The sequence below is a fragment of the Vigna angularis genome, chromosome 5 (genome assembly GCF_016808095.1).
Source record: "Vigna angularis cultivar LongXiaoDou No.4 chromosome 5, ASM1680809v1, whole genome shotgun sequence".
Lineage (NCBI taxonomy): Eukaryota > Viridiplantae > Streptophyta > Magnoliopsida > Fabales > Fabaceae > Vigna > Vigna angularis.
The window spans coordinates 35,119,281-35,142,616 of record NC_068974.1 but is presented as its reverse complement, the minus strand read 5'-3'; the positions used below and the strand labels follow the sequence as shown (position 1 = coordinate 35,142,616).

General features: G+C 37.2%; 1 protein-coding gene across 4 annotated transcripts in view; it reads right to left on the bottom strand.

Moving 5' to 3' along the window:
• LOC108340276 (two-component response regulator-like APRR3) overlaps positions 1-22,056 on the bottom strand; it is a 32,376-nt gene extending 10,320 nt beyond the window's left edge. The window contains exons 1-8 of one of the 4 annotated variants that reach the window (XM_052878556.1): positions 21,927-22,055; positions 21,707-21,761; positions 21,066-21,137; positions 20,504-20,625; positions 20,257-20,398; positions 18,899-19,060; positions 18,658-18,791; positions 5,929-6,090 (exon numbers count right to left, since the gene is read on the bottom strand). In XM_052878556.1, the coding sequence (XP_052734516.1) occupies positions 5,929-6,090; positions 18,658-18,791; positions 18,899-19,060; positions 20,257-20,398; positions 20,504-20,602 (699 nt within the window). In that variant the 5' untranslated portion in view covers positions 20,603-20,625; positions 21,066-21,137; positions 21,707-21,761; positions 21,927-22,055. Of the gene's footprint in view, positions 1-5,928; positions 6,091-18,657; positions 18,792-18,898; positions 19,061-20,256; positions 21,138-21,706; positions 21,762-21,926 lie in introns of all 4 variants that reach the window. The other 3 variants (XM_052878554.1, XM_052878555.1, XM_052878553.1) reach the window with 3 other exon arrangements.
• Between the last annotated feature and the right edge of the window lie 1,280 nt (positions 22,057-23,336).

Sequence of the window (23,336 nt, the reverse complement as noted above, 5' to 3'; positions counted from 1 at the left end):
AAAACTGTTGAACAACACTACTAAATTTTCCAAAGCAAGCCCTAGGAGAAGACATACCAATCTAAAAGACTCCCCTAAGCAACAAAACCTGGAGGTTGTTCCATATAAATTTCTTCCTACAAATCTCTAAGAAAGTATTTTGACATCCTATTGGTGAAGAGCAATCATGGCTATAAATAAGTAAACATAAGTCATCTTTGTCATTAGTGAAAAAGTATCACCATAATCCAAACCAAAAATTTGTGTGTAACCATTGGCCACAAAACGAGCTTTAAGACGACCAATAGTTCCATTAAGACCAACTTTGATAGCAAAGACCAACCTACAACTAACAATGGATTTTCCGAATAGTAATGGGATGAGCTCCCAAGTTGTACCATTCTGAAGAGAAAGAATTTCATTAAGCATGTTCTAACACCAACTAGGATGGGCTAAGGCATCCCCAACAAATTTTGAAATTGACAAGAGTAAAGATAAACGAAAGACAAGTATGAAAAGATGAACATAATCTATGATAACTCAAAGTAGTGTAAATAGGAGAAGGATATTGTGATAGATAAATCAATTTTCCTACAAATATGATAATGGGCCTTTTCTATAGGAGCACTTTCTTCACTTCCAATTATGTGATTTTGTTTTATAGGAACTGTTGAGGTTCTACATCCCAACTTTCTTGTTTCTTTGAGAAGATCAAGTACATATTTTCTTTGGGAGATGAAAATTCTATTCTTGGAGTAAGCGACCTCTATATCAAGAAAATATTTGAGTTTTCCTAGGGTTTTGTTTTATAGGGTTATGCATTTATAAATACAAAAATATAAAGAGATGGGCCAAGTCCATTACATCTAACACAAATAGTACATAGTTTTAGCTAGTAGTGATTGCATTTCAAAGAATACTTAATCTTAGCCAGGAGTGCTTGCGTTCCAAATAATAATGAGTCCAGAGTGTCATGTGTTGTAGCTCCTAGTCCTAAAATGTTACATGATCAGCGTATCCATCCTCATTTGTCAAAATTAAGAAAAATGTATCCTGAACTTAGTGGTTTCCAGGCCTTAGAATGTGAATCAAGTTAACTAGGAAAACATGTTAGACCTACCTTTCCTTAAAGGTCTCAATCAAAATGTAATTCTAGTTTCTCTATTATCCATTTAATATCTAGGAACCTAGTCGTGTCTCATATTTTGGTTTTAGGTATTTTGTTACATTCATTGATGAGTATTCAAGATGTACTTGGGTTTATCTTATGGAAGATCGTTCTGAATTGTTACCCATTTTTACATCCTTTTTGAATGAAATCAATAATCAATTTGGTCAAGTAATCAAAATCTTAAGTGACAATGCCAAAGAGTACTTCTCATCCACATTTTTTGTAGTCTTGAGTTCACATTATGCACTACATGAATCCATTTGTCCTCATACACCACAGCAAAATGGTATAGCCGAAAGGAAAAATAAACACTTGGTTGAAATTGCCTGTACTCTTTTGCATGGTTCCCATATTGTTGTCCATCACTGGAGGATGGCATCTTAACTGCATGTTATCTTATTCATAGGATGTCATCCTCCTCTCTTAATCATAAAGTCTCTTTCTTCATTCTCTTTCCAAATTATCCTCTCTTTCACACCTCTCCTCGGGTTATTGGTTGTGTCTGTTTTGTTCATGACATGTCTTCAGGGCTAGAGAAGCTTTTTGCTCGTGCAATCAAGTGTCTTCTTGGGCTATTCATAGCTTCAAAAAGGGTACGGGCGTTATTCTCCTGAAATCAAGTACTACATGTCTACAAATGTTACATTCTTTAAACAGACTCCCTACTTCTCTCCATCTGTTCAAGATGTTCATATCATACAACAGATTCTTCCTATTCCCATAGTGGCGTCTCATATTTCCAACGTCTATGTCCATCCAAGTGTTGATCAAAGTCCTCCTGAACCCTCATCTCCACATAGATATCTTTCGACACAGGACCCCAATGGAGAGTCCACTTCTCTAAGAAAATGGTAAATCTCCTACTTCAGATTCTTCTCCCTCGTCACTTCATACCACGACTCCTGTGAAGATGATTCAAGCTAGCCCATTGCTCTTACAAAAAGTAATCATTCCACTCGAAACCCACATCCCATTTATAATTTTCATAGCTATCACAAATTGTTGTCTGCCTATTATTCTCTTTTATCCCCAGTGTCCTATGTGATTATACCAAAAAATGTGAATTAAACACTTGATCATCCTGGATAGTGACAAGTCATGATTGCAGAAATGCATGCTCTTGACCACATTAATACTTGGGAGCTCGTGCCCCTTCCACCAGGCAAAAAGGAAGTTGGTTGTTGATGGGTGTATGCAATTAAAGTCAGCACTAATGGTGAAGTTGATTAGCTCAAAGCTCGATTAGTTGCAAAAAGGGTACACTCGGGTTTATAGTCTTGATTATTGTGACACTCCCTCCCATGGCCAAGATAACTACTATTCGTCTCTTCTTTGCAATGGCAGCAATTCGTCACTGGCCACTTCATCAATTGGATATAAAAAATGTCTTCCGCCATGGTGATTTTGAGGAAGAAATTTATATGGAGCAACCTCTTGGGTTTGTTGCTCAAGGGGAGTCTGGTAAGGTATGCAAATTGCATCGCTCTCTATATGGCCTCAAGCAATTACCACATGCTTGGTTTGAAAAATTCAGCTCCATTGTTCAAAAATTTAGGTTAAAACACAGTGAAGCAGATCATTCGGCCTTTTACTGTCATACATCTTGTGGGAAATATGTTTACTTAATAGTATATGTTGATGATATAGTCATTACAGGAAATGATACTACTGGAATATGTCAACTGAAGGAGTGCTTGTGTAGACAGTTTCAATCCAAGGATCTTAGAAGTCTCAACTTGGGCATTGAAGTAGCTCAGTCAAAAGATGGAGTTGTAATCTTACAAAAGAAGTATGCTCTTGACATATTACAAGAAACAGGTATGACTGATTGTAGACCGATAGACGGTCCTATAAACCCAAATCAAAAATTAACGACAAAAGAGATATCGGAGGCTGGTAGGAAAATTAATTTATCTCACTATTATAAGGTTGGATTCATCTTTTGCAGTTAGAGTGGTTAGTCTGTTCATGCAGGCTCCATGTGTTGGGCATTGGAAAGATATCATTCGCATAAGGTATGTCAAAAAGGCTTCGGGCAAGGGTTGTTATATGAAGATAAAGGGAGCATTCAGGTCTTTGGGTATTGTGATGCAGATTGGGCAGATTCGCCTATTGACAAACGGTCTACTATTGGATATTGTGTTTTCTTTGGAGAAAACATTATTTCAAGGAAAAGTAAGTGTTAAGAAGTGGACTTTAAGCCTAACTCAACCCCATAAAACTGCTTGTAAGGTGAAGTTTACACCCACTTATATATTATAAATTGGCCTTATCTCTAGTCGATATGGGACTTCCAACACACCCCCTCACGCTGAGGTCTATACATCTCGAGCGTGAGACTAAACATTAATGAATGGTGCGATAACAGCCTGATAGCGGGTGGAACAAATCTCCAACAAACAACAAATATCACTATGATAGGTTCTAACCATAGCTCTGATACCATGTTAAGAAGTGGACTTTAAGCCTAACTCAACTCCACAAAACCGGCTTGTAAGGTGAGGTTAACACCTACTTATATATTATAAATTGACCTTATCTCTAGTTGATGTGAGACTTCCAACAGTAAGAAACAAAATGTAGTGGCCCGATCAACAACTGAAGCTGAATATAGGGCAATAGCGTCACTAACATGTGAAATTACATGGGTGAAGCAGTTCCTTCAAGAGCTTAACTTTTGCGACATCCAGACTATGAAGATGTATTGCGATAATCTAGTTGCTCTCCACATTGCATCAAATCCAGTATTTCATGAGAGAACTAAACATATAGAAATTGATTGTCATGTGAGAAGTTTTTGACAAATGAAATATGTATTGAGTTTGTTGGATCAAACGACCAACTCGCAGATGTGTTCACCAAGTCCTTAAGGCGACCTCATATTGAGTTTATTTGTTCAAAGCTTTGTACATACAATCTGTATGCTCCAGCTTCAGGGGAGTGTTGAAATAGCTTGAAAATTCAAGTAATCACTGTGTCTAAGACAAGAGGTTGAGCATTAGATAACCTTCACCCCTAGTTCTTAGTCCAAGTAGCCTAGGACAACGCTTTTTGCCTTTTAGCCTTCATATATATAAATGCAGATGTATTAGAAGGGTTCTTTAAGCCCTCTAGAAATGTATTTCTCTATTCTAATCTCAAGTGTTTCAAACAATACCCCATCTTAGCCAAGCGTGACTACTGTCTAAATAACACTTAATGTTAGACAAGAGTGGTTAGGTCCCAAAGAATATTCACCTTCTTATTTTGCAACGATAGTCTATCTAGTGGAACTTAATCTAGATTAGGACATAGTTTGGTTTTATACATGAACCAATATAAAAACACCAAGCTTAAATATTTTCTCCATTCCAATCTCCTTATATTACATTTTGTTAAACAAAAACTAACCAAAGGAGAGTTCCTTTTAAACAATCAGATGCTAACATCATGAAAATGTTCAAAAGTTTTCAATATTAACCATTCCCTTGTATTGTACTTGTTTTCACAAGGTGACTTAGAAACTCTGGTTTATAATTCCTAGAAAACACATCTAGAGAGAACAAATAACCTCTTGCATAATTCACTAGATTCTTTAATGCTCAAGTTTTATAATTCCCTAGATTCTTTAATGCTCAAGTTTTTTCAAGTGAAACTCCGAATTTAAGTGATAACCTTATAAATATATTTTTTAATGGAGGTAATTGATACATTAACCACCCACCTAACAACTTTAACAATTCTACACTAAATTGTTCCTGAACAGAAAATAACTGCTAAAATTCCAAAATTGTGATTCTCCCTAAATTAATAGCTAATTTCTATAATGTGATTCAAAATTGGGTGCAATAATAATTAAAAAAAAATAGCATGCTTCATACTGTTGTCAACTCCACGAACAACAACAAGAACATCAATGGTTGCATATGGGACAATGGAATGACAAAAGAACTATGGATGACACCTATTGACTTATTGCACTAGGTAGTTGTTATGAGAAGTAACTGCCACATGCTAAGTGAACCCTATGTAGGTTAAATTGAACAACTAAAGACATCCATTACCTTCTCATCTTCATTGATCACTCAAGTTAACTAATAATTACCCTAATGCTCTGTTTAAAAGGAGAAAAATAGGTTAGATAGAAATAAGTTGGTAGAGTGAAAATAAATGGGAAATGAAATAGAAATTAAAGATGTTTGGTTTAAGAGAAATAGAGAACAGATGAGGATATGGATGAGTAGAAATAGTGGGAACCCAATGGGTCCCAACATTTTTAAAAATTATTTCTCCTCTTTTTCTGTCCCACCAAACACATTACATTATCTACATCATGTTCCATCTTTCGCCTTCCAACCAAACAAGGCATAAAAGACAATTCAGACTCAACAGTTCTTATGTTGTTTATTTATCTATTGCAGTACTAGCCGTGCTTTGTAGACCCACATGGCTTCTACAGAATTTCTAAACCCTTATTTTCTGGCTGCTTAGAATTACCATATCAAATTGCACATGTGAAGCAAGTCAGTATGAAACACTACACACTATTACTGAGACATTAGAAAATCATTGATCTATCCATAAAAAATGATGAATGTGTTCTTAAAAGCAGAACCGCATCTGTTGTGCTTCAAAATAAACAGAAAAAAGTAACACAAGAATTTAGAAACTAATTTTCATGAGCAGAAAATGATATCAACACAGAAAATTATGGTAATCTTGCCCCCGTACAGGAAAATATTACATAAGGGTTATCCAGTAAAGAGAATCTAATCTATACTATAAGATATGTGTAATACCTGAGTGCCACTTCCATTGTCACTTCCATCTCGAATGCTCAAGCCTTTGCTTCCATAGTCATTCTCCTCATTGCTGTCACTATTGTTTTCAGAAGCATCATTACTTCTTGACTTCGTAGATTTTCTGAAGTTGGTCGCACTTTCACTCCCACTGCCGCTAGACTGAGGAAGCGTGTTAGTTCAAGTTGAGGAAAGAATTGGTTCTTAAATAATGAATTTAATGTTCATGTTGATTAACGATGAGGTCCATAGGATAGAATATCATGCACAGAAACCATATGAAATACATTAATTCATTATTGATTCTTTAAGGCATAGGTTTCTACATAAAAGAAAAGAAACTTCAATTTGATTGAAAGGAGGTGAACAGTATCTATCTTTTGCAAAATTTCTTGGTCGATCCTTATATCAGTTAAGGAGAGGTATTGAACATTAATGAACTAGAAAATTGAATATTTAAGTTTATCAAATATGTTAGATGTTAAGATGTGTGTCTTTGTTATTTGGGCTTAGTCTATTCTGTATTAAGGGCATTGGCCCATATCTTACAATATAAATAAACTACCCTATGTGTAGTCTAAATACACAAGGGATATTTTCTCCCAATCTTCTTTATTTCTCACATGGTATCTAGAGCACAGGAATAGTTCCAGTCAACTCCACGGTCTCCGGCATCCATCACTGCTGCTGTTGTCGCAGTCGCCGCCGCTGCCGTCGCCACCGCCGCCGCTGCCGTCGTCGGACCGCCGCCGCCGTCGCCGGAGTTCCAGAATCGACCGGCGACCACACCATCGGAAGCGTCTCGGCCGGGCGACCACCGTCGTACGAAGATCGCGGCGATCGGACCTCTCACGCGCCTCCACGCGCCGCCGCAAGAGTCGCCGCTGCCGCCGCGCGTGCCGGCGCGTCGCCGGAGCTTTCCACCGCCGATCAGCACCGCCGTGATCGCCTCCTCGCCCTCTTTCTGGATCTGTGGTCGTTGCGTCAATCAGAGCACTTTGAATTTTTAGGGTTTCTCCCTCTCCATGGCTGCCCAACTTGATGATCGGAGTCAGTCTCGCCAATCAGGTAAAGGACGTCCAAAATGTGACCACTGTGGCAAGCTAGGCCACACAATTGATAGATGTTATGCGCTTCATGGACATCCTCCTCGACCTATAGCAATGGCTAATTCTGATCCACCTCTCCCATCACCGTCTGCAGACCATCCTACATCAAATCCCATAAATAACCCTTTACTCTTTCAGGAATTTCTCAGATGGTATGAGGACCGTCAGCACTCTAGTTCCACTACATCTGCTTCTATTACACGCACAGGTACTCCTTTTGTTGGTTTGACTCACTCTCTCGGATCTTGGGTCCTTGACTCAGGCGCCACCGATCATATCACTGGTAACAAGTCCTTGTTTTCTTCCTTGTCATGTCCGGTTAATTTACCCTCGGTAACGATGGCTGATGGGTCTAGAGTCTCATCTCGTGGTATTGGTACTGTTCATATTTTTCCCTCCATATCCATTGATAATGTACTTTATGTCCCTGGGTCTCCGTTTAACTTATTGTCCGTAAGTCGTCTAACTCGTTCCCTTAATTGTGTTATTTCTTTTACCAAAGATTCTGTTTGGTTGCAGGACCGGAGTTCGAAACACATGATTGGCACAGGATGTGAGTCTCATGGCCTATATCATCTCAGCCCTTCTCCACATGCTGGCGTAATCATGGAGTCACCATCCCTTCTTCATGCTCAGTTAGGTCATCCCAGTCTTGCCAAACTGCAGCAACTTGTTCCGAGTCTGTCCAAATTATCAAGTTTGTCGTGTGAGTCTTGTCAGTTAGGTAAACATACTCGTAGTTCCTTTCCTCGTAGTGTTTCACAACGAGCGTCATCTCCCTTTTCATTGGTTCATTCTGATATTTGGGGACCTAGTCGTGTTAAGTCAACTTTAGGATTTCAGTATTTTGTTACCTTTATTGATGACTATTCCAGATGTACTTGGTTGTTTCTCATGAAGAATCGTTCTGAGTTGTTTTCTATTTTTCAAACCTTTTTCAATGAAATAAAAACTCAGTTTGGGGTTTCTATTCGCACTTTACGTAGTGATAATGGCCGTGAATACCTTTCTCGACAGTTTAAACATTTTATGGCTTCTCATGGCATTCTTCACCAAACCTCATGTGCTTATACCCCTCAACAAAATGGGGTGGCTGAGCGCAAGAATAGACACCTTATTGAAACAACTCGTACCCTTCTCATTCATGGTCAAGTACCCTCACGTTTTTGGGGTGATGCTGTTCTCACGGCATGTTATCTTATCAACCGCATGCCATCTTCCGTCCTAGAGAACAAAATCCCTCATTCTATCTTATTTCCTCAAGACCCTCTGCATCCATTACCTCTTCGAGTTTTTGGGTCTACATGTTTTGTTCATGATTTTAGTCCTGGTCTTGATAAGTTGTCTCCTAGGTCTCACAAATGTGTCTTCTTAGGATTTCCACGGTCACAAAAGGGCTATAAGTGTTTTTCCCCTTCCCTCAATCGTCATTTTATCTCTGCTGATGTCACTTTTGATGAGTCTTCTTTTTACTTTTCACATCTATCTTCTAGTTTTGTACCTCTCCCTGTTACTGTTGATATTCCTCTTATTTGTGATCCTCCTGGTGATGCTCCACCCATTTTGTCTTCTCCTTCTTTAGACTCTCATTCACCACAGGATCATCCTTCACCTCCACCCCTTCAGGTTTATAGTCGCCGTAATTGTCTCCCTCATGACTCACTTCCGGTGCCGCCTCATGTGTCTCCTCCGGCTCCAGCAACTGAGTCTGACTTGCCTATTGCCCTCCGTAAAGGTATACGCTCTACCCGTAACCCTTCCCCCCATTATACTGTTCTTAATTACCACAGATTATCTCCATCTTTTTATACTTGTCTCTCATCCATTTCTTCTGTGTCAATTCCCAAATCTGTGGGTGATGCCTTAACTCATCCTGGTTGGCGTCAAGCTATGATGGATGAATTAAGTGCTTTACAGGAAAGTGGAACTTGGGAGCTTGTCCAATTACCATCTGGAAAGTCTGTTGTTGGTTGCAGGTGGGTGTATGCTATCAAGGTTGGTCCTGATGGCACCATTGATCGTCTGAAAGCTCGACTGGTTGCCAAAGGCTACACACAGATTTTTGGTTTGGATTATGGTGATACTTTTTCTCCAGTGGCAAAAATGACCTCTGTTCGCCTGTTCATTGCCATGGCCGCTCTTCGACAATGGCCTCTTTACCAACTTGATGTCAAAAATGCTTTTCTCAATGGTGATTTGCAGGAAGAAATTTATATGGAGCAACCGCCTGGCTTTGTTGCTCAGGGGGAGTCATCTGGATTGGTATGTCGTCTTCGCAAATCCTTATATGGCCTAAAACAGTATCCTCGGGCCTGGTTTGGTAAATTCAGTTGTGTTGTTCAACAATTTGGTATGTCTCGCAGTGAAGCGGATCATTCAGTGTTCTATCGCCACTCGAGTGCTGGATGTATCTATTTAATAGTGTATGTCGATGATATTGTTCTCACAGGAAGCGACTATCTTGGCATCTCTCAGATGAAACAACACCTTTGTCATCATTTTCAAACCAAAGATCTTGGCAAACTCCGGTACTTTTTGGGTATTGAAGTAGCACAATCCAATGATGGTATTGTCATATCTCAGAGGAAGTATGCGTTAGACATCTTGGAGGAAACAGGGTTAATGAATTGTAAATCTATTGAGACACCTATGGACCCTAACATCAAACTCCTACCAAATCAGGGGGAGCCTTTCTCAGATCCTGAACGGTACAGAAGACTAGTTGGTAAATTAAACTATCTTACTGTTACGCGTCCTGACATTTCCTTCGCAGTTAGTGTGGTGAGTCAATTTCTAAACTCCCCATGTGAAGACCATTGGGATGCAGTTGTTCGTATACTGAAGTATATTAAAAGATCACCTGGAAAAGGTTTGCTATATGGCCCTAACAACGATACAAAGATCGTTTGCTATTCAGATGCTGATTGGGCTGGTTCCCCTTCTGATAGGAGGTCTACTTCTGGATATTGTGTCTCTATTGGTAGCAACTTGATATCTTGGAAAAGTAAGAAGCAAAGTGTTGTGGCAAGGTCGAGTGCAGAAGCAGAATATAGAGCTATGGCATCAGCTACTTGCGAGCTTGTGTGGCTTAAACAATTGCTTAGTGAATTGAAATTTGGAGATGTCACTCACATGATACTTATATGTGATAATCAAGCTGCTCTCCATATTAGCTCTAACCCTGTCTTCCATGAGAGAACCAAACACATTGAAGTTGATTGTCATTTCATTCGAGAAAAAATCATATCCGGAGATATCAAGACTGAGTTTGTTAACTCAAGCAACCAATTGGCAGACATATTCACTAAGTCCTTACGAGGACCTAGAATTGATTATCTTTGTAACAAGCTTGGAACATATGATTTATATGCTCCAGCTTGAGGGGGAGTGTTAGATGTTAAGATGTGTGTCTTTGTTATTTGGGCTTAGTCTATTCTGTATTAAGGGCATTGGCCCATATCTTACAATATAAATAAACTACCCTATGTGTAGTCTAAATACACAAGGGATATTTTCTCCCAATCTTCTTTATTTCTCACAAAATATAAGATCAACAAGGTAAACGATGTTGTACAAACTAGATGGGTTGTGGTTAAGTATTATAATGAACAGTACTGACTTAGTATAAGTTGCCATATAGCTATATAGCTATATTCTAGATGGGTCGTCATATAGCTATATTCTAGTCGAGTAATTATTCATCCAGGCTAATATATATTGTGGAAGCAGTCCCTAACTAGTGTACTGTAATTAAGATTGATATGTACCATATTTTCAGTCTTATTTTAGAAAGTAACTGCGCTGTTTAGTCTATATACCGTAATTGCCTAGTATGGTTTCAAATCATCGAAGTAACATGTTCAGCATAATGTATTCCAAAGTCATTCTGCTGTAACATGTTCAGCATGTGCTTATTGTGTTTATTTCTTCTTTCCATTTTTTAACAAATTTAATATGATTTAATCCTAAATAGGATTGTTTGTCTCATAAAGTGGATTTAAACCTAACCTAAACCTACAAAACCAGTTTGTAAAGCAAGATTTGCATTCACTTATATTATAATTAGATGTGAGATTTCCATCATTTTTATTGAGCTTGACTTGTACCCAAAATTCTAGCATATGATTATATGAATAGGGCTGTACTTGTAGTCCTTTGTCGCACACCAAAACTCAAAAATTAATATTAGTGATTTCCTCATATTTGAAGTTATTTCTTTATGAAATTACGGTAGTACAAATGTAATTCATGAAACAATATGTTCATGATCAGATCTTAGGGTCCCCTGATGTCCCTAATTTTGCTTCTACTTGTTCCACCATTTTTCATGTACCAAGTAAAGTTATTGTTGATATACCTGCTTCCGTTGATGATGACTCCTCTGTTTTAGTTTCCCAATAGGTGATCGTAATTGCTCTCACAAGCTGAACAAAGGGCGTCACAATTACTTTTCCCTCTAAACCCAACCAACTGAAGAAAGATAGCCCTGTTGCTTAAAAGCCTCATGTAACCCAAAAAAACTACCTCTGTCCCTTTACCAAAAAGCAAAGACCCCCACTGTCCCTTTGTGCACTTCATAAGTTTTGTAGAATCTAACAATCGGTTAAGAAGTGAACTTTAAGTTTAACTCAATCCTACAAAACCGACTTGTAAGATGAGGTTTACACCCACATATATACTCTAAATTAGTCTTATTTCTAGTCGATGTGAAACTTTCAACACACCCTGTCACACTGAGCTATATTCATCTCGTGCATGGGACTAGACATTAATGGTGGTCTAATAACGGCCCGATAGCCGATAGCAGGTGGAATGGCCAGATAGCATGTGGAATGATATGCCCAACAAACACAAATCTCGCTAGGATAGGCTTTAATCCATGACTTTGATACCATATTAAAAAGTGGACTTTAAGCCTATCTTAACCCTACAAAACTAGCTTGTAAAGTAAGGTTTACACCCACAGGAATACTCTAAATTAGCCTTATCTCTAGTAGATGTAGGACTTCAAACACAATCCATGTTACGATTTTCTGATTTACTATCCAAACTTCCCTCTCCATTATGAAGGAAAATATTGATTTTGATAACCTTGAATTTTTAGGCTATAAAATGGAGATTATTGCTTGACTTTAACTATGTAAGAAAATAAAGAATTATTTTATCGATAAAAAACACAAATTATTTCATCACCTCTACTTCAAGCCATCAAACCCTTTAAAATAAAGAAATAAAAAAAATGTTGACATTAATAGGAAATATGTTTTTATCCTAATTACTATGGAGATATTGAGGACATGTTCATCCTAATAATCCTTTATTTACAACAACTTCATTGAAGTTGGGAAATGAATATTGATCACTGTTATTAATATCGAATAATATTGGATACCAAAAATCCTTTATGAGAATGTATCAAAAGTCGTCACAGGTTATGGCGGAAACATTGTCGACAGAAATAAAATATAATATATACATATTGATAACATAAAAAATACAATATATAGATATAGATAATTTTAGAAAATCCAAAAATATAAATAACAATTAATATCTTGTCTAAGAAGTTCAAATAACAATAAAATCAAATTAAAACACCACAAATTTCAAGTTAAAAACTTAAAATACAGTAAAACATAACGTAGGAGTTGCTGGTTCTATGTGGGTAGGGTGGATTTGCAATTTACTGCAATTTGTGGCAACAGCTGTAACAATGGCAGCAGCATAAGTGGAAACAACAGCAGCCGCTGCAATAGCAGTGACAGCAAAACAGCACAATAATGAAGGAGAATTTTTATTCAATGTGGGTAGGGTGGCCTAGGTATATATGTTGTTCTAATGTAATGTTTGGATCGAGTTGGGTAGGAGAGATAGTGTTAATAGATGCATATCTAAATGGGCCAAAGTGCCTCTTCAAGACAGGATTAAGTTAATGTCTCGTGTTATATGGATGCTTGGATGGGTTTTGAATGGCAAGATATTCCTGCTTTTTCTGGTTTATGCGAATTTTTTTTTCCCGGGAGATCCCTGAGGAAAGGGATACACCGAATTGGAAATTGGACAACTCAGGTATTTTTGAATCAAAAAGCTGCTAGGAATTACTTTTTGGTGTGGTGGGGCGGGGGGCTGATTTTATTTGGTGCTATTCTTCCTGCCAAATCCCGTGTTATGGAAACTTTTAAGAAGTGAATTTTAAGTCTAATTCAACCTCACAAAATGCCGAGGTATATATATCTCAAGCATGAGACTAGACATTAATGGGTGATCCGATAGTGACCCGATAGCAGATGGAACACTATGCCTAACAAACAACAAATATCGTTAAGATATGCTCTAACCTAGCTCTAATATCATGTTAAGAAGTGGACTTTAAGCCTAACTCAATCCCACAAAACCGGCTTGAAAGGTGAGGTTTACAACCACTTATATACTCTAAATTGGCCTTCTCTCTAGTCAATGTGAGACTTCCAATAGAAACTTTTACATAGTAGGTTTCCTGTGAATGATACTGCCCAAAGAAGAGGGATCTTTCTATGTTCCTTGTGTTCCTTATGTGGCAAGAAAGAGGAGTCTCTATCTCATCTTTATTTTTATTGTGATGTTGGCCATCAAGTTCTGGTTGTGGGTGAAACATTTTTTTGTAAATTTGATGGTTGCTTCTACTGATTTAATTATTGATTTTCTCAAAAGGCAAGTCAGTCTCAGGTTGATTTGATAGGCAATGTGTTGTAATTAGAGAAGATATCTTTAGAATCTTCCTAATTAGAGAAAATAAATATATAATCCTCTATTTTATTTTGTTTACCTAGTTTCCCTATTTCCCTTTTTAGGAGAATTAGATTATTACAAATAGAGGATATGAAAATGTATTTTTTCTATGATTGAGAATAATAAAATCAGTCCTTTTTTTCAACTCAGTGGTTATTGGGATTGGCTGGATGATTTGGCATATGAGAAGATCAGGTTAGAACTCAAAGCTACCTATACACAACACGGTGGCTGATTTGAGGATTTTTAAAGTTATTGGTATTAGCAAAAGATCGAGCAAAGCTACTGAGTACAAATAGATTATATGGCAGTTTCCTCAGGTTTCTTGGGTTAAAGTTAACATGGATGGAGTTGCTAGGGGAAGTCCTGGTTTATCAGCTTGTGGAGGTATTTTCAGGGGAAGTAGGGGGGAATATATTGGGAGTTTCTGCGTTTCTGGGACTTCAGAATGCACTTTTTGCTGAGTTTATGGGAGCTATTCACACCATTGAGTATGCTAGAAGTGTCAGATTTAGAAGACTGGTTGGAATGTGATTAAACTTTGGTTCGTCAAGCCTTCCCTCATCAAGAGTTGGTACTGTGGTGTATTAAAGTTCGTTGGAGGAAATGTGTAAAGTTTTGTAGTGGTAGAGAAGGAAATTGTTGTGCAGATAAATTGGCAAGTTTAGGCCTGTCTTCTAACGAGTGTTTAAATGGTACACGGTAATGCTAGCATTTATCATAACAGGTTTCTTTTTCCTATGTATAAGGCCAGTTAGGTTGTGAATAGCTTTATAGTTGGCTTGTATTTTGTTCATGGGTTTTGGTGTGGTACCAACATGAGCTTTGTTTATTTATTTATTTTTTTTAACAATATTTTCATGTGATGACAAATGATAGATGTACCTTGGGGTGTCATCATAGCAGAGATGTCAAGTAGCATAGTGATGCCTAGCATGAGTTTTACAAAAAAAAAAAAAAAAAAAACACAGCACAACACAATACATTCAAGGACCTTGCAAGGTAGACTTTACAGTAAGGGAGAAGAGAAAACAAAAAACAATAGAGACTCAATTTCACTAAGTCTTTTAAGACAAGAGTGGATAACCTACCGATGAGGTATGTGATAGTACACAATTTCGCAGCAATTGGTTTTGATAAAAACCATTTGGAATAGAAGGGCTTTACCTACTTCTTGAAGACAATTCTTCATTTCTATGACATACATTCTTGGGGAGTATTAACACATTAGTTCATGAACAATATCATTAAAAATTGAGAATTCATGTTCATATATTCTTTACCATTATTAGACATAATTATTTTGATGTTTTTTCAAATTGATTTTGGACAAGATGGAAAAGTTTTTAAAAACTTTGAATTACCTCATACTTATTGTTCATAACTGCTGTAATTAGAGGAAAATCTTCTTAATTAGAGAAAATATATGTAAAATCTTCTAGTTTATTTTTCAGTATATTTTTTCCTTATTTTTGGAAGATTAGATTGTTACAATTAGGTGTAAGAAAAATGTAATAGGTATGAATAATAATAATAAAAAATCCTTCTCCTTTTCAAGTTGGTATCAGAGCTCCCGATCTTGGGAGCTCCGTTAGTCACTGCCACCGATACCTGGTCGTTGATAAGGTAGACAAGTGTGCCCAACTCTGGCAAACACAACACCGAAAATCGTTCTAGGAAAGACGCCGCCACGCACCACCGTCGTCGTTGGCATGTATAGCCCACTTGTCTAGTTCCAGACTGTTAGAATTATTGGTTATTGTGTATGAGTTATGTGTGTATGAGTTGTGTTCAAGTGTATTCCAACTAAGAGTGAGTTGGAAAGGAGTGTTGTTAGTTACTTTGTTTTCTATAAATGTAAGTGTAGAGGTGTTTAAGACCTCAAGTAATACATATTCCTGTATTCCATTTTAACATGGTATCTGCCCCTCAAAACCCTGCTTCAGTGAGGCCCAAAAGCTCCCCTTGAAGAAAACCCTAAGAAACCCCTAAGGTTTTCTAGTTCCTCTCGGTTTTCTGGCTCCTTTCTGGTTCCTCTCTTATTTTTATCAACAATGGCGTCTGGAAGTGTTCTTTCTTTCTCTGGAAGTCCCTCAATTACTTCCGAAAAGCTAAACGGAAAGAATTACCTCTCTTGGTCTGCTGCAGTGGAAATGCGGTTTCTCGGTCAAGGACATTATGACCACCTTGAGCAGGATGGAAGCCCTCAAGAACATATTTTTATCTCAAGTTGGTATCAGAGCAGGTTCTCTGATCTCTTCTGGTGGTCTTTGCGTCTGCCAGCGGCCAGCCGCGGCAGCCCCTAAAAATTTCATAAGATCCATTTTCTCTTCTTCTTAAATCTCAGCACCCAGAATCAAAGAGACCTAAAGTCTCCTGGGAACCCTAGAAAGACACTCCCTCCGTAACGGTCAGCCGTCGCGAGCCGCAACCCAATCGATCGCCCCTCTCCTCCGTCGCCAGCCACTGTCCGCCGCCAACCTTTGTCCGCCGCCGGCCACCATCACAGTTTCGACGGGTGACCAGCGGATCTGGACCGTCTCTTCGAGCGACAGCCAACCACGTCAGTTTCGGAAGCTACTTCTCCCTCACGCGCCGCCACGAGCATTACATCTCTCCGATCTACGCCGGCCACCATCACGGTTTCGACCGGTGACCAGCGGATCTGGACCGTCTCCTCAAGCGACGGCCAACCTCGTCGGAGTCAAGACCAGATTCCTCTTCACGCGCCTCCACGCGCCGCCTGTCTTCAGCTAATCTCGGGTGCGTGTTTGTCACGCGCCGCCTTCTCGTCGGCCACCATCACAGTTCCGACCGGCGTCCAGTGGATCTGGACCGTCTCTTCAAGCGCGACCTAACCCTGGTGGTCGCCGTCTCTGTCTCGTCCGCATGCGCCGTCACGCGTCTCCTCTCTCCGGTAGATCTCGGACGCGTGTTCATCACGCGCCGCCTTCTCGGCGTCGGCATCAAACCGCGCCGCTTCCGTTCGTCTCGCTGGACCTCCCTCTCTCTGTTCAGACCCTCCAGAGCAGCCATTGTTGCCATCTTCATTTGTCTTCGTCTCCGCCGTTGATGGACCAGCGCCTAGTCCTACCTTTTTCCGCTTTCGTCATCCTCCAGCTCTGCCGTAGGGGGTTTCGCCTCTGTGTTGCTGTTTTTGCTTTTTCTCACTATATTTGCCGCTTTGTCAATTTCTTAAGATTGCAAATCTTTTTGATCTTCGGACCAGCAACTGTGATACTTCCAATCTCAGTCAACAATTTCACTGTTTCCGCCATGCCGTTCACACTGAGGGGGAGTATCGTTCCAAGACAACATTGCAAAGGAAATGTCAGTCCACCATGGTGTAGTCCCTGTAGTTTTGTAACTTTCATGTTGATCCCATCACCCATCCTGCAAACTAAGTATGGCAGTTTAGCATGGGTGTAGTCCCTGCAGTTTTGTAGCTTTTACTACTGTTGATCCCATCACCCATCCATCATTGATGGGGATTCAGTGTATTCCCTGCAGTTTTATAGCTTTCAGCCACTGCAGATCCCGTCACTCATCCATCATTGATGGGGATTCAGTCCTTGCAGTTTGTCATTGTCCACAGCTGCTCTCCTTCATCCACTTTTGAAGTTGAAGTTTCACAAGCTGTTGTTAGTTCATTGACATGTGATAACCCATCTCTGTTTGCCTCACACTCTTGAAGACAAATCATCCAGTTCAAAACCGAGTTCAATTATTCCAAGCTTGGTTCATACAATTTGTATGCTCCAGCCTGAGGGGGAGTATTAGAATTATTGGTTATTGTGTATGAGTTATGTGTGTATGAGTTGTGTTCAAGTGTGTTCCAACTAAGAGTGAATTGGAAAGGAGTGTGGTTAGTTACTTTGTTTTTTATAAATGTAAGTGTAGAGGTGTTTAAGACCTCAAGTAATACATATTCTTGTATTCCATTTTAACAATATTTTAAAATTAAATTAGAGTTAAGACTACCAAAGATTACAATAAACATTAAACACATGGTTCATTCTAAAGAAGTTATCGCCAATTTGATATCAAGTATAAAGATGCAAATTTTAAATTTTTAATGAAATTGAAGATAAGCAATTTTAAGAAATAATATTTGAAAGGAACAAAAAGATGTAAGAGAAGCTAAATGACTGAATGAGGAAGAGAAGAGAATGTCTCTTTAAGAGTGAGGACTCGAATTTATAATATAGGGGTGTATAGCATACATGTATATATAGCACAACAAACTAACGAGCAATTTTAGGAGTTAACTTACAATTTTTATTCATTTAATAATTAGGATTGAATGTTGTAATTGTTCTCACATCCCAAATTGATTAGAGATATGACTAAGTTGAAGTATATAAATGGATACAAATTTCGTATTACAAGTTGGTTTTACGAGACTAAGTTGGGTTTAAAGTCTACTTAATGAGATGGTACAAGAGTTTATCCTAATACATTTTGTTAGGTCCATCATCTTATCCACTATTGGACTATCCATCAATATTTAATCACGCTCAAGATATCTAGTTCTGAACATGGGAGTGTGTTATAAATCTCACATTAACTAAATATATGACGAAATTATATTATGTAACTAGGTGTACACCTTACCTTACTAACCCATTATGTAAAGTTGAGTTAGATTTAAAGATATTTTTCTCCTAATTACTATGAAGATATTGAGGATATTTTTATCCCAATAATCCTCTATTTACAACAGCTTATATTCAAAACACAGGAATATAAAAGATCATTTAATATTCAAGTGGAAGAATGAAGTAATTCTCTATGATAAAACAACGTTGAAATTAGTTACAGTAATGCCTGAGACAAATGTAAATCAACTCACACTGTGGCATCTTCTCCAAACATGCTGCCAAAGATTTTTAAGTTCATTCCTCCGAATAGGTTTCACTAAAAAGTCAACAGCACCTTTTGACAAACACTTAAAGATGATACCCATAGAATCATGAGACGACATCACTGCATGCATTTGAACACGTGCAATTAAAGAAACAACACATGAGCAATAATCATTGAAAATATATTATTAAATTTGTGACAAAGTATAACTTTGGTACACCACTTACTAATCACAGGGATATTCTTCAGTGTTTTGTGGTTCATGATCTTGCACAAAAGACCTATTCCAGACAAAATTGGCATAGCTACCTCTGTTAAGACCAGACCGATGCAATTTTCTGGATTTTCTAGGACTTTCCAGGCTTGAAGACCATTGGAAACAGCAGTAACTGTAATAGATGAAGAACATGGATTTTATGATTTTGGTGTTTGTTGTTTGAGCTCCTACATCTAGAGAAACAATTTGGTTCATATTAAAATAAAATAAATATAAAGACACATTAAAGTCACCCCAGGCCCAAAATCTGACTATTAACAGTTTTGAACGCAAAAAGATTGTAATTATCATCAGCGCTGGAAACTAGGAAGCATCATCCTCACCTTTCAGCTTAACATTTAACCTCAACACAGGATCATTCCCTTCGTATATAAGCTATCTATCACGATAAAATATGCAAGAATATATATCTCAAAATAACCACAGAACATATTAAAATACATTAACTGAAAGGTTGTATACCAATGTTGGGACCCCTTGAGTGGATAAGTGGCCAAGAATCATTCAACGGTAAGAATAAAGCAAGACTGTATAATAAATGCATAAAACATAAAACCTATAAGAAAGTTTAAACTTAATGACTTTGGATATATCAAAAACCATACTTTGTATGTGTACGTATGTATGTATATGTGTGTTTATACACGTTGATACAAATGCATTCAAGTTACAATCATAAATACAAAAATCTTACAATTCATGATTTGAGATGTACAATATGATTCAACAAGCTATCAATTCATAGCATAAGATGAATCTAGAATGACTTTAAATCTTACAATACATGAATAAATTGGTTCAATTTCATATCATTGATCCAAATCACATGATTAAAAAAAAATTCCTTTACCAACTTCTTTTTCACTAATTCTCAAGAAATAAACCGAAACTTCATATATGCTAAAATTGTTAAACGAAAAGGAATCTCGAAGAAGCAAACGTGAACTTATTTTATTTGATTACTGAATTACTTTATTTTTCACTCACTCATGCAATGCGTGGACTCTATTTGGATTTCATTGATTTGTTTCCATTCTTCCAAAATAGAGAATTCACAAACACAAATTTAACTATACTTTCATTTAGTAAAACCTATGGTTAAGTTGTTTTATCTGTTTTTACTTTAAAAGTATCATATTGAACACTATATATCATCTATATGGTGCTTAAAAGGTTAGTTTTTCTTGCTAGTGAATCTTACAATTCAATCCATATTATGACAAAATATTAGCTTAGCAAAAAATATTTGAATCTTAGGTTATAATCTTGTTACTAAGGCATAACTGACCACAAAGATAGCATAAATACCTTCGTAACTACAATTGCAAAAAAGAGCACGCACAACGTGGCGTGTTGAATCATCATCTTCCACCAGCAAAACTTTTATTGATCTCACAGGGAGAAATCTATCCCAGCAAATGACTGGCCCTTGAGGTGGTTGCTGTGAAACCTGCAAGCTCCCATTGATTTGAATCAGACCCTTCAATCCATTGTTTCCATCTTGATTCAGCTTATTAAATCTTGGGTCATCTTCTGTTGATGATCCAGAACTTACCCCTCCATTGGCTACTCCAAAATTGAGGCTCTTTTTGTCAAAAATCATATGATTACGTTCTGCCAAACCTCTTTTCCCTTTCCCAACATTATTGTTCATTGGACCAGCCTATATCAACCACACTGAAAAAACATTGTGAGGAATTAACACACAAATGCAACACCCTCGTCAGGTGAGTCATGGATTCCCCACATCTCAAGCACTTCAACTATCAATTTCTGCAAATAACAACCCTATCCATCAGTCAAGTCAGTACTTTTATGATACTTTTATAATAACTCTGAAAGAAACAAAAAAAATACCCTATACCTGAGCATACTCCACAGGCCAAAACAAATTTATACCCACACAAATATCATGGGAGTAAATCAGAATTTGCATACGGTAATTGTTAACAGACTTTACATGACAAAAACCTACACTTCGTAATAAAAGCAAAGTTGTGATTCAAAAAGTTAAGATAGAAAAATATAGATCCATACCTCCAAACTCCAGCCCCCAGACAGAAATCAAAAGCTCAAAAACAAAATTCATATCAAATTTAATGAAAAGGAACGACAACCTGTTCCTGCATCAAAGAACTCTTAAAGCTTTTGTCTCAGCACAAGGTAAACTTCCCATTCATACCGATATCCTGTTAAATTAATATAATAAGTAAACTTACTTAACAGCCCTATTCCTTACATAAATAGAGACAGTTCACAGATTATTTTACATGGAGATTCCAGCAGACTTCAGAAACTCGAATAGTTAGTGGCTTATTTAATACGACAACATAAAACAAACAAAGTCCAAAACTACAACCTAAATATCCTCTTTGTTTACTTTCTTTTTTTAAAAGTGACTTCCATCCAATTTGCATATCACCGGATAGATGCACTCTTTTTATTTACTATAAATTTGATGCCAAAATTATAATTACACTGAAACGCACCGTAGATTCTTTTACACGAATATATTAGCTCGGACCTCAGAAATTAGGGAAGGAAACCAAATTCAAACTTAAAAAGGTTAATGTCTCTTACAAATATAGCAATGAAGCTTTTACTTATCCAAACCAAACAAAACACAGAAGAAAAAAAAATCCATAAAGCACAATCTAAAACCGCGTTTTCAAGCGCTTATTTTATGTTAAGTAAACCCAAAAAAGTAAAAGAGGCGCAAAAATTAAAAACACCAAATTCACAGGACCACGAAACCAACCTTCAGAGCTTCACTGACAAGAACCAGACCTCCATTTGCAAGCTCGATGCAGCAACTTGGAAAAAACAATCCAACACCAAAAAAATCAAAAATCGTAACAGTCAGAGCACCAATCTCGTTTCGAAATTAGAGCAAAACAAAAATCACAACAGCAAAAAATTAAATAAATAAGTCACAATCAAAGAAAGAAACTCGGCAGCTCAGGAAACAAGGTTCTAACATTTCTCCCAAAGCTTTTCTTTTCTTTCCGTTTCGAATTCGGCGAAAAACGATTTTCTATGGAAACCACTTGACTGGCAGAGAAATAGCGAAGCCAAAAGGTTAAGAGAGAGTGGGGGAGAAGATATTATTCTGAGCACGCTGACGTGTACAAAATGAAGGCGTGAATGGCTCGGAACTCCACGTAGGACGCTGGGCCCGCGTGACGTGGCGCGTTGTTGACGAGTTGATTGCGTGACGTGGACAAAATCAAAAGCCGCGAGGTTATGTGCACCCTTCCGAATCTAATACGATCTTCTAGATCTGGATCCCACCACGTGGCTCACTCGCCTCGCGTATAAAGGTTCTCCCCTCAAACCCACAAGCCCCGAAACGCTGTCGTTTAATTCACACACCGTACCACTCTGGTAAGTGCCTTCCTTCAAATGCCCCTACTTTTTTTCAAAATCTCATCTTTTTTATATTTCAAATTATCCATTCAGAACATTATTAGGTCATTATCCATTCAACACATGATTAGTTCACTCTTGTAATAATTATTTTATTTTTTATAAAATATTAATAATATTAAAATTAAATATATTTTTAGTCTTTATATATAATTTCATCTTTATTTTAAACTTTAACACTATAATAAAAAAATTAACTTCTTTAGATTGAAAAACTATATCAATCTCTTTTTAAAAGTTTGAAGACCTATTAAAATTCGAAAAAAAAAATCACCTTATCAGGCTTAAGAACTAAAAATAAATTTAATTTTATTATTGAATATTAGCTTCATGCTTTTGTTGGAGAATTTTTGTCAATTCTATATTAGTTAATTGTATATAAAACTATGGTGTTGCTTGCAAAGTTCTTTTTATTGAATATTTGAATTGTTGGATTGAAACATAATTATGTTTGGTAATTTAAGTGATTTATAAAAGAAAAAACCAATGATTGTAGGAGATGAGAAAAATGACCGAGACAGTTGTAAGACCTATGAAAAATAATATTTACCTTAATAGTAACAATTTTATGTAATAAATTTTTGTAGTGGAAAGCTAAATAATAAATTTTGGTAGCTTAAATGGTAGAAAATTGTAGTGATTTCAAGAACATGAGTTCAAACTCTTTTCTATTCGGTGATTGAAATGATAATATATATATATATATAATAATAAAAAAAACACCAAATAGTACCAGAATCTTGGCCTATAAATACCAAGCAAGGGGGAGGGAGATTTTGCACCAAGAAGTAGAGAGAAATCATAAGATTAGGAAGAATTTAGAGTAAGAAGGATTTTAGTGTGAAGATTCTGGAAGTTTTCCGGGAACAACCTCTGATCAAGAAACCAAGTCTGGAATAGAGTTAGGGGAGCTAACTTTTCTAAGCTTTTATATTATGATTTAGTATTGTTTTATTACTATT